We start from the raw sequence: 15,679 nt of genomic DNA, 5'->3' as shown, positions 1-15,679 counted from the left end.
TGCTCCTCCAATTTGAATCTTTTGAACTTTAAAGTTGGGCCAATGAATTGTAGCTTTCTTCTAACTTTTCTTGAGTGCTTTTGGAGGCCTTCTTGTGTTCTTCCAACTTGCTATGTTCCTTGCAAAATAAATATCTTTCTCCTTGCAACATAAACATTAGTATCTATACTTCAAGGTGTTGTGATCATCAAAATCAATCTATGAATCAATCTTTGGGTCATCAATCTCCCCCTTTTTGATGATGACAAAACTTGGAGTATATGCAATATAAAAGATATTGTTTTCTAGAAGTAATGCATAGCAAAGTTGCATGAAGTAGACAACATGTATATTTAAAACAAAACATACTTCATGATAATGCTTTAGATTTAATCAGCTTAACACAATCAATATATTTCAGTTCAAGCTGATTATCACAAAGCATTATAAGCATATACTTAGATATTTCTCCCCCTTTTTGACAGCATCAAAAAGATAGTGAAACATTAAGCACAAAGATCAGAACACTCAAATATTTCTTTCCCTTACTGTACTCTGGTTTGAATGTTATATTATTGCCAGGATATGAATCATTTAACTCAAGGCAATAATATTGGAATCAGATTAGTGAGCACAGATCAGAGCCAATTAAGATAATTTCAGAGCAGAACACATTGAATGTGATTTCAAGAAGTTTTCTAATTTGATACCACAGATAGTTTTCTAATCAAGTGTAGGTGGAATCTTCCTTAGGTTATGAGTGGAAATCTAACCTCTCTTTAATAATAAGTGTGAAAGCTTGTTCATTTAAGATCTTGTGCCCAATCTATTAAGTATTTTATCAATCATGAGAGCAATTTAATTAATTTTCAGAGTAAAAGATCAAAACTTATATATTTGGAAAAACATATCATCATGTTGGATCATTAATTCTTAATGACTTCAAAGTTCTTTTATGATAATAAGAGCATTGGGGCACAAATACCAAAATATGAGTTTATGCAATTTTTGATACATCTTTGAGCTCTTTTAAAGACTTTCTTTTATTTCTTTAGAAAATAAGTACAATTTGATACATAAAATAATGAATTTGCATAAAATTGAAGTTCCAAAAAAGCAAGCCAATTAGAGCTCATTAATGAAGTTCCAAAAATAGATTTTCTAAGAGATACTCAAGAAAATTTAACACATTATTCTCCCCCGTTTTCATTAAATTAGAGGCTCTTAAGATTTGCAATTTGGTTCAAGAGTGATGCATGAGATATACTAACCAAATAACACGCCTCAAGGTGTATCATACAGATTTTCAGATTTAAATTTCAGATGATACATATTGGAGAGTATTAGAATCACTTTTCATTTAGTGTTCTTTCTCTCTCCTTTAGTTATAGATTTATGCGATTAAGTTCCATAAGACCTCTCCTTCTGAAATTTTCTTTCTCCCCCTCAATTGATCATTCCATTTAAGAGTTTAGAATCCTAAGATAATGTTCAATAAGATTGTCAATCTCAAAAATATATTTCAGCTTATTTTCATAAGACTCAAGGTTTGAGATAAGACAACCTTTATAGAACTCATCTCAAGGAAATTAAAGCATGTCTTGCAATATAAGGAGGTTCATCAAAATCAATCCATAAAATTCAAAGTATGCATCAAAATAAAGTGTCTTTGGGATAGGATACTGAATATCTAAAGCTCCCCCTCAAAAGATGCATTCTTCTTTAATCATTTTAAATTGTTGAATTTCAGATTTTAGTGATAAACATGAATAACACTGAAATTCTGTAATATCGAGAATGTAGAGTAATCTAGTATTATTCCAAAATTTGTAGTAATTACTCTTTCTAATCCTTTACGAACAAGTTATGCTTTCTCTTAATCTTAGAGAAAATGTATAGAAATATTAATCAGAAAATGATTCATTTGAAGCTCAATTTCTTTCAAAAGCATTTGCATTTTCTTTCTTTTAGAGTCATTTGAGTGAACTGAAATATTTCTAGTTTTAAGATCATTCACTCTATTGATGGAAGTCTTTAATAATGTAGGAGAGAAAAACATATAGATGATTATTGAAGTATATCTATTTATAGAACTCAATTTCTTAATTATAGTTTTTCTGCAATGGATACATGAAGCATACTAAATCTTCTTAATATCATTTCTGCAATGGATCTTTCAAAATTATAGTATATCTATTTGTATTTATGTTTAGCACATTATATACCAAGGTTTGAAGGATAGAACAAACTCAATTCATTTTGCCTAAATAGAAATATCCTTCTCTTCTCCTTTTTACAAATTTATTCACCTTTCAGATTTTAACGATGATTGTGAATGACAAATCTGAAATTTTTTTTTAACAATACAAAAAAAATTTATATAGTATTCCAAATATTCAATCAAATTATCCAAGCATGAAGCATTGTAAAACATTGAGAACCCATAAATCAAGACATCATACCATATGCACACTATATTAAGTGTTAAGTCATACATTAAAATAATAAGAACAAGCATGTCAAGGATCAAAATCAATTCTTTTCAAATAAACTCCTCCTATTTAAATATTATCTTGCATTGATTTCATCCTTAAATTATGTTTTCAAGTGAAAAAAAAAAACTTGATTCTTCTTATATACTTTCATTTACTTTGTCTTTCATTTTTACTTTCTTATGCTCTATACTCTATGTGCTCCCTATCCGGTGGAGTTGGGAAGAGGCACGAGGTACTACCACTAGCCTCCCTCTTGTGCCGTCCCTAATATGCCCTACACCGAATAGTTGGGTCAAATAGTGCCGGGTACTACCACTAGCCTCCCCATTGGCACCATCCCTATGATGAGCAATATAGAAAGGTTAAAATGTTTACTTCAAACTCTTCCTGTTTGAGTGTAATTAATTATAGATTTTATCCCTTCCAAATGTGCCGAATATATTATGCTTGTTTTGCTTTTCCTTAAGATTGAAGTACTTGCCTTTGCTCAGATTTTTCATCTCTTGAACGATGTCCATTTTCTTTTCTTTATCTCTCTCTCTTTTTGTTATTCTCAAGTAATCTACATGAAAGAGCAGAATAAAGAAATAATGAAATGTATCGTATAGAGGTATATCATGCAAACACTATTTTCATTATGCCCAAGAATTCGTAGCTTCTCACAAGTCATTCTAAATCAGAGTTTTAATCATATACTTGTGTATTTCATGGTTATGATACAGCCATAGAAATATTTTAGATTGAGCAAACCATGAAACAATTTCTAAACGTATAAGTCAGTCAATACACATATAGACATGATATCAAAAATTAATAATTAAAGAATTTAATCATGCCATAATAAGATTTAAGTTATTGACTTTGCTCAATTAATTTGTGAGAAAGGTATCTAAAATTACCTATTCATTATATGTTCTTCTAGCCAAACTAGATTTCTTATGTGTGAACTTTTGGCTGAAGAAGATCCTCTCTCTTGTTTGCATGTGAATGTTTAGTGTATCTTACATGAAGGTCATTAGTTTCTTTAAGATACAAAGCATTCATCCAACATATATATATTTTTTAATTAGATGACTCAATATGAGATATGACAATAGTTGCATGTTGAGTCACTTTATTCAAGAGATTGCCTAAATATAAGCAAGCACATATCACTTGAACTAAAGAGATAGATTCATTAACCAAGATAGTTCAAGGACAAGCATGTGAGGCAATAGACAGATTTATCAAGGTCAAATCAATTTAGTTTAGATTCTATTTGCTTAAGATAATTATCAATAAGATGTGTTAACTAAGTTTTAATCAACTTATCTTAAACGTTTGTTTCTATCGAAATTCAGATTATGACGTATTTGTTATCGATAAAATATGATTAATTAAAGTTAGATTGAAGTCTTGCACAAGGTCACATAATGAGCATACAATCTGGTCTACTAGCTGTATGATAAAATAATTATTCTATCATGCTTCAATACAGTTTTAAACAATAGATCTACTTTGCTCATCCTTTACAATTTCTACAAGATGGGGTCATAGATATACCTTCTTCACGCCAATCTTCTATAAGACTAACGTTGGTCAATGAAGATCCCCTTTCCTGTTTGTCTTAATTTGGAGTTTGAGAGAAGATGTTAATTCATTCATCATATTTCAAACTCACTTTGCAATATAACTCTTCATTAGTAGAACCAAAAATGATGTCATCAATGTGTGCTATGAGCAAGCAAGATATCATAGATTCTTCTTTTTGATGCATAGATTTATCACTATCTGTCGAAAAGGTTGCTTAAGCTTTTATAACACGCTTTTGATGCTTGCTTCAAATCATATATTGCTTTATCATATTTATAATGAGTGTTTTCAAATATGGTGGTTATTTAACATATATCTTCTTTTTAATGAAATAACCACATAGGAGTGCATTCTACACATTCATTTGATAGAGAATAAAGCTCATTAAGCAAACAAATGATAATGGTGATTTTTACTTTTAATTATGCAAGAAACTTATCAAGATCTATTTCATTTTTTCTTGATTTAGTCTTTTAACAGTCATCACTTTTTCTTCATTAAGAGTATATCTGAAAAATCCAAGTTGGTTCTAATTATTAACAAGTTTTTCAGATTGTTATATGTAAAAGATTAACCATATACATACATAATTTAATTTTAGTATCTTGATAATAAATCATTAGTCTCATAAAGAATAAAATACTTTGATATTTTTGCAACTAAAAACTTTTCATTGAATACTCTATATGCATTGCTTGATGAATGATATCCAAGGATAGACATATCTCTATCAGATTTGGCATTATTTTCATAAGAGCATATCAAGCATAACATGTACGACTGAAAAATATGAAAGATATGCAATGGTTCATTTTTCATTTTTTTTTCAGAAGATCAAAATTTTCATCAGAAATAGATCTAATAGAAATCATATGTATGACAAGCAGTGATGATAGTCTTTTAAAAATTATTTAAGTAGATGACTATCATACATAATTGTCTTTTTCATTTCTTCAAGAATTCTATTAACCCCTTTTTACTTATGATGTCCATGGAGCTGAAATAATTGAATTTAATACTATTTTCTGTATAACCTTAATCTGGATTTTGGTTTTCAACACTGTGCCATGATCTTCACAGTTTGGAAACCTTTTTCATTTGAAACGCTTCTACAAGATTTAGTAAATACAGAAAAATACTTCAGTTTTATTCTCCAAGAACAAGTCCAATGTAAGCTTTTGAAGACTTAGAGATGGAAACAACATCTTTAGATTTAGAAATGATTTTTGTTTGTTTCCTTAGTTAGCATGCATAGCAAAACTTTGACCTTTAAGTAGATAATCTAAGCAAGCCTATGGCAAGGTCTTTTGAGATTAAGTACATACTAGCATGAGTTGATTCTATGTGCCAAGGATGGTTTCTTTAATCTTGGTATTCATAGTGCATATATTCAAAAGCATACCAAGTACACATTATCATATTGATGATCAATAAAAATAATGTCATGGATAAAAATTCTTAATCAAGCATATAGAGGGTTCATAGAGTTATTTTTAATAAATTGTTTAATCATTTAGCAACTTATCCAATAGTGAGTAAAGTATACTATAAAATGAAATGATTTGATTATATTTCCAAAAGTATTTTCTATATCACAAAATTGATCAATACTAGCAATTCATATCAAATATTAAAGCAAAAATAATGATGAGATGCAAGGATTACTGATTTCATTATTATTATTATTTCATTTAAAATTACTTTTCATAAGTATATTTTAAGTTTCATTTTTGATGTGTGTCTAGAGCACCCATTTGTATGAAGGTTCTATTTGTTCCATGGGTATCTTGGCACATCTATGTCTACATCCTCATATTTTCATTTTGGGTACCCAAGCTTGCTTGGGTCCTTGAGAGTTAGGACATATGGTTCCTTTTGGAACCCATATCTGTTTAATAGTAATAACCTTACCATTTGATTTAATTATACTAGAACGATAGGTAAAGTTGTTATTCCCACCCTTTTCATTTTTGAAATAAGTTATCTTATTTAATGGTTTGTTTGGTGAATTAATAACCTTTTTCTCTAAAGATTTATTGTTAAGTAAAGAAGTCAAGCCAAGTTTTGATTTATCATAAGTAACATATTGGCTTTCAAACATCATTTTTAATCGTTCTGAACTTACGGTGAATTTGTTAATAAAAGATTTTAATTGGTTAATTTCTTTACTTAAGTTTTGATTTTCTTTAATTAAGCTATGATTTTTCTGAATCAATTCTTCTGAAAATGACCTTAAGCTTTCTTTTTCAGAATTTAGTTTCTTAAGATTTTTATTCTTTACAGTTAATTTTCTACATTCACTATACAAATCATGAAAAGCATTTAATAATTCATCATAAGAGAATTCTTCTTGAAAATCATTTGAGGTAAGAGTAGATTCAGATTTTACCTTGTCTTCTTGTGCCATAAAGCACAAGTTGGTAACCTCTTGTAGTTCCTTGGAGCTGATATCATCATTGTTGCTCCTAACTTCTATTTTCTTGCTAGACTCTTTCTTGGTCAAGGCTCTCTTCCTTTTTACCTCTTTCTTCCTTTCTTCTTGCTTCCTCTTCTTTTTTGTCTTTAGGAAGCTGATTTGCCTCGGAGTCGACTCGGACCTTATTGGAGTCGACTCGGTGAACTTGAGAGTCGATTCTGAGATACTTGGAGTCGACTCGACTGAGGGAGATTCAACACCCTTTTCTGCAGTCTCATTGTTAGTATATAATTGAAGCACATGTGAGCTAGTCTGAGATTTATCATAAACATTTTCTAAAGTATCCCAGATCTCCTTAGCAGATAAGCATGCAGAAATTTCATTAAAATTTGTTTCTTTAATAGCACAGTATAATATGTTCATAGCATTAGCATTCAACTGTGCTAAGTCCTTTTCATTAAAAGTTTGAGAGAGTGTGTGAAGGTCATTTATTATGATTTTCCATAAGTGATAGTTTTGTGATTGAATAAAAACGCGCATGCGTATTTTCCAATGTGTATAGTTTAAGCCATTAAATAGTGGAGGTGTATCAATTGATTGTCCTTCTCCTAGAAAACTATCTATTTGAGTTGTCATGATCTTTGGCTCTAGTCGGTTAAGACTACAAATAATATTTGAGCACCTGCTCTGATACCACTTGTTGCCCAGTAGATACAACCCAAGAGGGGGGGTGAATTGGGTCTTTTAAAACTTTTAAACTACTTCCAGTACTTTTTGATTAATTATGCTAAGTTGTATATATGCGCAATGAAAGTTAAACTTAGCAACAGTTTGATGTATAGAATGTGACTTGATTAAATATGCTTGCAACTAAAGGATGTCCAGATAAGAGTTAAGCAAGCAGTTTATCTAAGTAAGTGAGTGTGTTAGTTAGACAATAAGCAGAAGCATTACAAACACAACAAACATATAGTGGTTCGGTGCACCCCAGCACCTACATCCACTCCCCAAGACTTCTTGGGAATTTCACTATAATCCTACAGATTACAGCCGGTTGTTTTACAAGCTCACAACCCAACTTGTTGTTTTACGAGGTCACAACGAACTCGGTCGGTTTTCCCAGGCTCACCGACTAGAACCTCCCCGATTGTTTTCCCGGGATCACAATCAAACCCTTACACGTTGGTTTTACCCTCGGCTCACCAACAAACCTATCACCGTTGGTTTTTCCCTTTGGCTCACCAACAAACCTTAACACCGTTGGTTTTTCTTTGGCTCACCAACAAACCTTAACCCCTTGATTCAATCCCTTGATTGAATCAAGTTACAAGATATTAAAACAAAGTATAAAACAAAACAAAGCTTCTTAAACAAGTAAATATGACAATATAAACAAATAGAGTAAAGAGAAGCCCTCAAACGAGTTTTGAAGATGGAGGAGCTCGGCTTCTTCTTTACTTGATCCTCCTCTGATTTGGCATGAAGTAGAGGATCCCCGAGGCAGCACACGGATGGAGAGGAAGCTTTCGGATTCACTTGGATGCTCTTCTTCTCTCTATTTCGTTTTGGATGGCCCTTTTGTGCTTATGGGAGATTTCCTTTGTAATCTCTTTGAGATCTCTTTCCTAGATGATCTCTCCCACTTCCATGCATTCTTCCCTAGCTCTCTTCTTGTTTTTATAGCTTTAGATGGAGTGGAAACAAGAATATAGCCGTTAGAGACAAAAATAGAGCCGTTGGAACCAGTCTGCAGCTCCTGACAATATGACCGTTGGGTTTGGAGTCGACTCGCGCGATCAGGAGTCGGCTCGGCTGTAGCAGGAGTCGACTCGAGCTTTTCCGGAGTCGACTCGGCAACTGTTCCAAGTTTGAATTAAAGTTGCCGTCTTGACTGGGAGTCGACTCGACTTAACCCGGAGTCGACTCGCCAACTTCTGGCGCTGACCTGGCAATTTTGGAGTCGGCTCATCCTCTGTAGTCCGTGGATCCAAATTTGAATTTTGTCCACTCGAGTCGACTCGACTGTCCTGGGAGTCGACTCGAATCTCAGAGCCCGAACTCCCGATTCTCTGTCTTTTGGCTCATCCAGTCTTGGAGTCGACTCGAACTTCCTTGGAGTCGACTCGGCTCTCAGTTTCCGAAAGTTGGTCTTCTGCCATCTTAGTGTAGCGCTGCCTTGGAGTCGACTCGAGCTGTCTGGGAGTCGACTCGAATCTCAGAGTCGGAAAACTGATCCTCTGTATTTTGGAGCCGCGCTGCCTTGGAGTCGACTCGACTTGTCTTGGAGTCGACTCGCCTCTCAGAGACGAAAATACCGTCTTCTGTCTTGGGGTTGCGCTGTCTTTGGAGTCGACTCGGACTTTGTGAGAGTCGACTCGAATCTCAGTGTCCAAAAACTGCTTCTCTGAGTTTTTCCTTGTGTACCACTGAGAGTCGACTCTCGCTTTCTTTGGAGTCGACCCGGCAACCATTGGAGTCGACTCGAATTCCTCAGGAGTCGACTCGAAGACTATTCTTTTGAATTTTCCTTTGAATTTGCTCCTCCAATTTGAATCTTTTGAACTTTAAAGTTGGGCCAATGAATTGTAGCTTTCTTCTAACTTTTCTTGAGTGCTTTTGGAGGCCTTCTTGTGTTCTTCCAACTTGCTATGTTCCTTGCAAAATAAATATCTTTCTCCTTGCAACATAAACATTAGTATCTATACTTCAAGGTGTTGTGATCATCAAAATCAATCTATGAATCAATCTTTGGGTCATCAGGGGCGATCCTGATACCTCTTCCAGCCAACACACTCTTGGTCGGCAAACAACCTCAAGCCACCTTCCATATGAATAAGGCCACTCGGGGTTGAACATGCATCCTCCAAATTCATCCACCGTCCATCTGCTGGGCAACTCCCCCTCCGATTGCCGCCTATAGGTCTGTGGCCCGCACCTTGGCCCTATCTGTGGTTGCCCATACCAATCTGTCCGACGTCCTCCTAGTAGATAGCAAGATATCCAGAATCCTCTCAACTAACTACTCCTCGAAGGCCTCCCTAGTCAGCACCTTGTTCCACCTTCTCTCTCCCGGGATGATATAGTCACTGATTCTGTAGCTCGCCAGCTTTGCTAAATCAATCAAGGTCAGCACTCGATAGAGCGGTTGTTTGGACACCTAGCTATCCTCCAAGACATCAATGGATTGGTCATTGCCAATCACCCATCTAATTTCAGTAAGCACCATCGAGGTATGGGAGCAGATCTCCTTTCAAATGAAGGAGCAGTGACGCCCTACCTGGAAGCTCGTCGCCACTGTATGGGCACCATACTTGGCCCTTAGAAGTGCACTCCACAAACTGTTAGGCTCCAAGATGTACCTGGTCGCATGCCTCGTTACCAGCACCTCCTGTCGCTCTGTGAGTGAATGGATCCTTAGACCCCTCTGTCTGATCGGCTGACGGACCACCTCCCATGCCAACAAGTGAATGCCCCTCTGCCCTCCCATCAACCTAGATGAAGTTCCCTAAACATCTGCTCCAGGGACCTCAACAACGACACCGGCACAACGATGCTCAACAACAAATAAACCGGTATCCAACTGGGGACCGACCGGACCAAGGTCGCTATGCTCATCATTGACAGCGTAACCATCTGCTATCCTTCAAGCCTATGTCTGATACTCATCTCAACGTTGGAGCAGTCTTTGCATCGAAGGCAGTGGTCGGTGATGGGAACTCCCAGATACCTTTAGTGCCCTCCTTCTCTTCCACATCCAATATCTCTTTGATGGATGCTTTCACCTGCGGCTTGGTTTTCAGGCTGAAGTTGATGGTAGACTTGGGCAAATTAACCCACTGATTGGAGGTTGCATAGTACTCCTCAAGAATCCTCTGTATCACCCTTGCTGCTCGCCTCGTAGCCCTCACTAAGAGCATGCAATCATCAGCGAATAGAAGATGCAATATCTGAACAGACGCCAACACCAGTCTATAGGTCTCCAAAATCTGGATCTCCGCAGCACCCCGAAGGGCTCTGGATAGCACATCCGAACATAGGATGAAGAGGCCAAATATTTAATTTTGGGTAAGGTTGGGTTAATCAAACCCAAGAAGGAGACACTCGATTCATAAATCTAGGGTTTACACATCTTTTTCTTGATTTGAACAAGAATTTTTTTTTTTAAAAAAATTCATAGGTCTCTTTCATGAATTTTGTAATGCGCCGGTAATGGATGGGTAGGTACATCGTAATGAGAGAATTTCCAACCGTGGGGAAAGTCAAAAGAAAATATCGGATAGAAAAAAAGAAACCCTAGATCCAATGGCCAGCATCATCCAATCGAGCCATGTCCATAAGAAAACCTAGATCCCGAGGCTTCGGCTCAGGATCAGGACCGACGTGTCTCTATATGAGTTCACCCATCCATAAACAGCTACGGCAGCAACTAGCTATTTTATATCTAATTAAAGGAGTCCACCTTCCAATTTCATTAACGCTAACTGAAACGTGTCCCTTATACTTAAAACAATAACCGCCGAAGACACCCAGAAATTTTGGCCAGAGGTATGTGTGGGGTCCACGCGATAGAATGCGACGGCTCGGGTGTGAACGTGACGCTTGCGATAAATCGTTGGTCTCTTTAGTATTTCTTATAGACCTATACAAATGATAAAGCTTTCTCTGGGCTCTCTCGATGGGTTAGGACTCTGGCCTCTTTCTCGACAAGCTGGGCTCCGTGCCCTGCACCGTTGCACACATAACGAAGAAACCAACACTCTTTTTGGGACTGCAGGTTGTGAAGGGTGGGAGAAGGGAAAGAGACAGAGCCTCTTTCCTTCATTTTCCGTCTTACCTTCTTTCAAAACTCTGTGTCTCTGTCTCTCTCTCTCTCTCTCTGTCATGGCTAGGTTGGTAAGGGGCTATGTTGGTGTTGTTGTTGGAGTGGTGGTGCTAATAGCTATGGGATGTGGAGAGGGAGGAATAAGGAGGTGTGAGGCAGCAGAAGGGGTACTGCACCATGTTGTTGGAGGTGATCAGGGGTGGGATGCTGCTTCTGATATGGCTGCTTGGTCCCTTGACAAGCTCTTCAGGGTTGGAGACAATCTCTGTGAGACTTCTTTTTCTTCCTTCTTCGTTTTCTTTTCCCCCTTCTTCCCCTTCATGTTCTTCTCTAAAATGTAAATGTAGATACATTAGAGTTTTGTTTTCCCAAAAGAAAAAGTTCAAGAAGTTTAAGGATTGTTTTAGTTTCAGATGGAGTAGTTCCATGCCAAAAGGTTCTAAGTTGATTTTGTTGTTTGGTGTCATATGCTCATGCAGCAATACTTGTGGTAGGTTGGTAGGTAGTACTTTGCTATAATCAAATTTCTTCTTAAGTATGATTAGTTTACAATTTACATCTTGTTTTTTAATACTATCCTCTAACTGATGTCATGCCTTGTACTAATACATGCCCTTCATGATTTGTCATTAGATAAAAGATATGCATTTAATGTGCTTTATAGAGAGCAAGGGATGTCATTTTTTTGGTTGCAAAGATATTTCATGAAGTCTCACTTAGTTCAAAGAGAGAGATTTTCTAAGATGCGGAACCATGAATGGGGTGGTTAAAGACTTAAAGGTTCTATCAAACTATCAACAAATATCTTTATATATATATATATATATATATATATATATATATATATATATATATATATATATATATATCGTCATGGGGTCTTCTAATCACGGCCAGTGATTAATTGAAACCATCATAGGAGCAAAGATATCTTGTAGTCAGCAGATGTATTCTGCTAGTGAATTTATGATGCCAATTTATTATAGACATGGTACTGCACGAGGTATATTTAAAGAGCAAGGAGACGAGCACCAGAATTCCATGCTCAGTTGTCCTGCTGTTCCCGCTATCATCCAAAGATCTCTCATCTGCACAAACAAAATAATACATTTAATTTGATTAAAAGCATATCAAATACTTTATTAAAAATTCTTTTTTATTTGTCAAACATGAGGATCTCGTCAGAGTTAACGGCCAAGTTTGGCCCAAGAATTTGGAGGGATTCAGTCCTTCCATTCAAACTTCAAGGATTTGTTTGATTCTAAATCTATAGGCTACAAATGCAAGACTCGAGTATTTGAAAGTTCATCCTAGTTGGTTGGACTCGAATGGCTGCTGACCGAAGAACTGAAGATTTTCAATCTATATTTGAGTGCCCTAGCGAAAGAAAAAAAAATAGAACGCTAAAATGACTTCTAAAAATAGAATAGAAAGATTATTTTCGTTTATTTATTGTTACGTATCAATATATATTCTTTATTTTGCACACTATATGGAGAGGATCCATATCCAACTAATTTATCAAGAATTCAGCCTGATCAATAGCTAATTGATGGTGTTCATATGTCATTGCAGGGTTCACATACCCTGCAGCCCGGGGGAGCATCATGGAGTTAGGGAGCAGCAAAGAATTTGAGTCCTGCGACCTCAGCAACCCAATTAGGATGTACAGTAGTGGGCTCGACCGGGTGAGCCTCGACGCAGCCGGTGCGCGCTACTTCAGTAGCGGCAAGCTCGAGGATTGCCGGAATGGGCTCAAATTGCATGTCCAGGTGGTGCCCCAAGTCGAAGCCGGCGAGCAAGATAAGCAGCTCGTAGGTGCTCAAGAATTGGCATTAGGTCCCCAACCATCTGGCTCAAGCTATATAACAGCATCAACTTTGATCTTGATTGGGCTGATTCTGATCTGTGCTATGGGATTCTAATGGGCTTCAACTCATGTGGGCTGCTGTTCTTGTTTCATCTTTCACTTTTGTGCTTGTGTTTCACTTGGTTCCCAGTGTGCTTGTTTTTGGATGTTAGGAGGATCGTTTGAACATCTTGTGTTTCACTATCCTTGCTAAAGAGTCTTTAATTTGGAGGAAAAAAAGGAGCAACTCCCATGCTTTTAGTCTTTTCGCATAAGTTTATGAAACCTTTTAGGGTGATGATATCTTCCTCCATATCTTTGCTTTGGTTTGTCATTGTATGGATCTTGGATTACATTGTTGAACCCATTCTGGAACTCCCTTTCAGCTCACTCTTATCTTTTGTTTTTATTTCGTTTTGGATTTTGAACAGCATGCATATTTTAGATTCACATACGAAAGAGGCAAATAAGAAACAAGCGAATGAGCATAAAATTGTTAAGCCAACTTTATCTGATCATGATGATCAGGAGTTTGAATCCTCTAAAATTGTTTGTTCATTCATCGGGTGCTTATAATCTATAATGATCCAAAATCTCAGCCAAAAAGACTAGTCAAAAGATATTTTTTGAATTTTTTGGTTCTGTATAAAGAACCGAGATCTTCTCAGTGAATAATCGATGTGGGACTAAATATACGCCTGCACATGTTCTCACATACTTTTTTCATTTAATCTAAGAATTTAAATCCATTCAAATCTAATCACAAGTATCACGATCGGTCCATAGTCAATCTTAATGAGCTCGTGCTGCCGTGTTTTCTAGTCCATATAAGCTCAGGTCAGGTCGGCTCTGGTATTACTTTATAATCATTAAGGACCTCGCACAAAAAGTTTTGGGGTTCCTTAGTTTTAGGTATTTGTCTTGTATAAATACCCAAGAGCTTCTCGACGAATAATCAATGTAGGACTAAATATATGCTACCATGAGGCTTTACATAATCCGATGATCTTTAGGGAGCAACTCGTTATTTTCTCAGAGCAGCCGGACTCTCTCCGACCGTAGCTGCAGCTAAGAGAACAAAAAAAATTTGTCGAAATCCTTCTGTGATCAGATGTCATTAATTTACAGATGGTCTGATAGCTCTACATTTGATACTAATTAGTACTTAAACAGGAATATGTTTCTTTTATTTTCGAGGCATCGCATGTCATAATTAGATTTAAAACAAACACACATCTATGGTTACCGAAATATTCCTCAGACAAAATTGCATTCATTATTCCTATGCTATTACTTTCAGGGAATTGCTCCACCAACACTTAAATCTACATGCCTTCGAGTGACTCAAAGGAGATGCAAATAAGAGATGCACTCTCTAATTCTTTTGGCCTGGATGGAACTAATGAATCCCAGCTGTTTGCCCAACCTCCTTATCTAAATAGATGATAAAATTAAAATTCTTTCCTCCGAATGGATGAAAAGGTTTTAGGAGCAGAGATTAAGCTGAGAGGGCTGGCTCGTGCTCTGAAATTTTCATTTATTTATTTTTTATTTATTCATCAATAAACAGTAAATTATAGGGAGCTTTAGGCAAAATAATCGGCTATACATGAGGCCACTCAATCTATGGCTCTATTAACTTTTCTATAAATATACTTGACTTAAGAGAGCCATGCCGCCGCTAAGTATGTCTCTTAGTTTTATTTTTTTCTCTGATAACTTTTTTGTGTATTCTGAGCTATAAAACATTGGCCGGAGATTTTGTTTTTTGTTTTTTTTGGTAAAAGAATAGGAGGGGAGGGGGAGGGACCAGCCCACCCGCATAGCAGCCCCCCACTAAGCCCCCTTTCCACCAGGAAATATTCGATACAGGTCGCAGGTTTTCGCGTGTCTTTTCCGACCCGTGGGCTCACTCCACTAGGCTCACCGCCTCACGTGTGGGTACGTCATCCAGCACCACCTTGGTACAGATAGAAGGAAAGCATATCTGCTAGGGAGCCATCCAGGCATGGAGCATCCGGTCTTCTAATTTAATCGACGTTCCCGCGTTTCTAATCTGGACAACTCGAGTGGAATTATTGCCCCCTTACTACTAGGTTACCATCTTGGTCGCTTGGCCAGAGGTTTTTGGTTCGCATTTTCTATTCCAGGGACGGCCAGGGATGGAGCCCACTTTTTGGTCGTTCATGAGTGCATCTTCTGACGGTATCTCCTAGACTATGCCCATTTTATTAGATAAAGTTATTCAAATGCTTTTGTAGCCATCATCATTGTTCACCAAATTAACTGAGGGCCACTAGTTATATATATCACCTACCCCAGGGCTGCCGGCGTGCGGGAGTTAGGTTTGAAACTGAGCTGATCGTTTACAAAAATTGCTGAAAACCATCTCAAAAAATTCAGCTCGATTCGGTTTGGTTTATTGTGCCAAAGTTCAATAGATTGGGCAAATGAATCGGACTACAACTAAGCATAAAAATTCTATTTTACATAGGATCGATATTCAATAAATAAATTTAAATACATAAATTTAATTATGTATACAT

General features: G+C 36.5%; 1 protein-coding gene across 1 annotated transcript; it reads left to right on the top strand.

The window, feature by feature from the left end:
- Positions 1 to 11,149: 11,149 nt before the first annotated feature.
- Positions 11,150 to 13,398, top strand: LOC103696722 (mavicyanin-like). The gene is made up of 2 exons (XM_008778424.6): positions 11,150 to 11,551; positions 12,860 to 13,398. The coding sequence occupies exons 1-2, from the start codon at positions 11,344 to 11,346 to the stop codon at positions 13,207 to 13,209; spliced, it is 558 nt and encodes a 185-aa protein (XP_008776646.3). The 5' UTR covers positions 11,150 to 11,343; the 3' UTR covers positions 13,210 to 13,398.
- Positions 13,399 to 15,679: the final 2,281 nt, after the last annotated feature.

The sequence above is a fragment of the Phoenix dactylifera genome, chromosome 2, assembly GCF_051530095.1.
Source record: "Phoenix dactylifera cultivar Ajwa chromosome 2, Ajwa_hap1_PhDact_Kaust_v1.1, whole genome shotgun sequence".
NCBI classification, from domain to species: domain Eukaryota; kingdom Viridiplantae; phylum Streptophyta; class Magnoliopsida; order Arecales; family Arecaceae; genus Phoenix; species Phoenix dactylifera.
The sequence above is the reverse complement of the archived record's forward strand: the minus strand, read 5'-3'. Positions and strand labels throughout refer to the sequence as shown.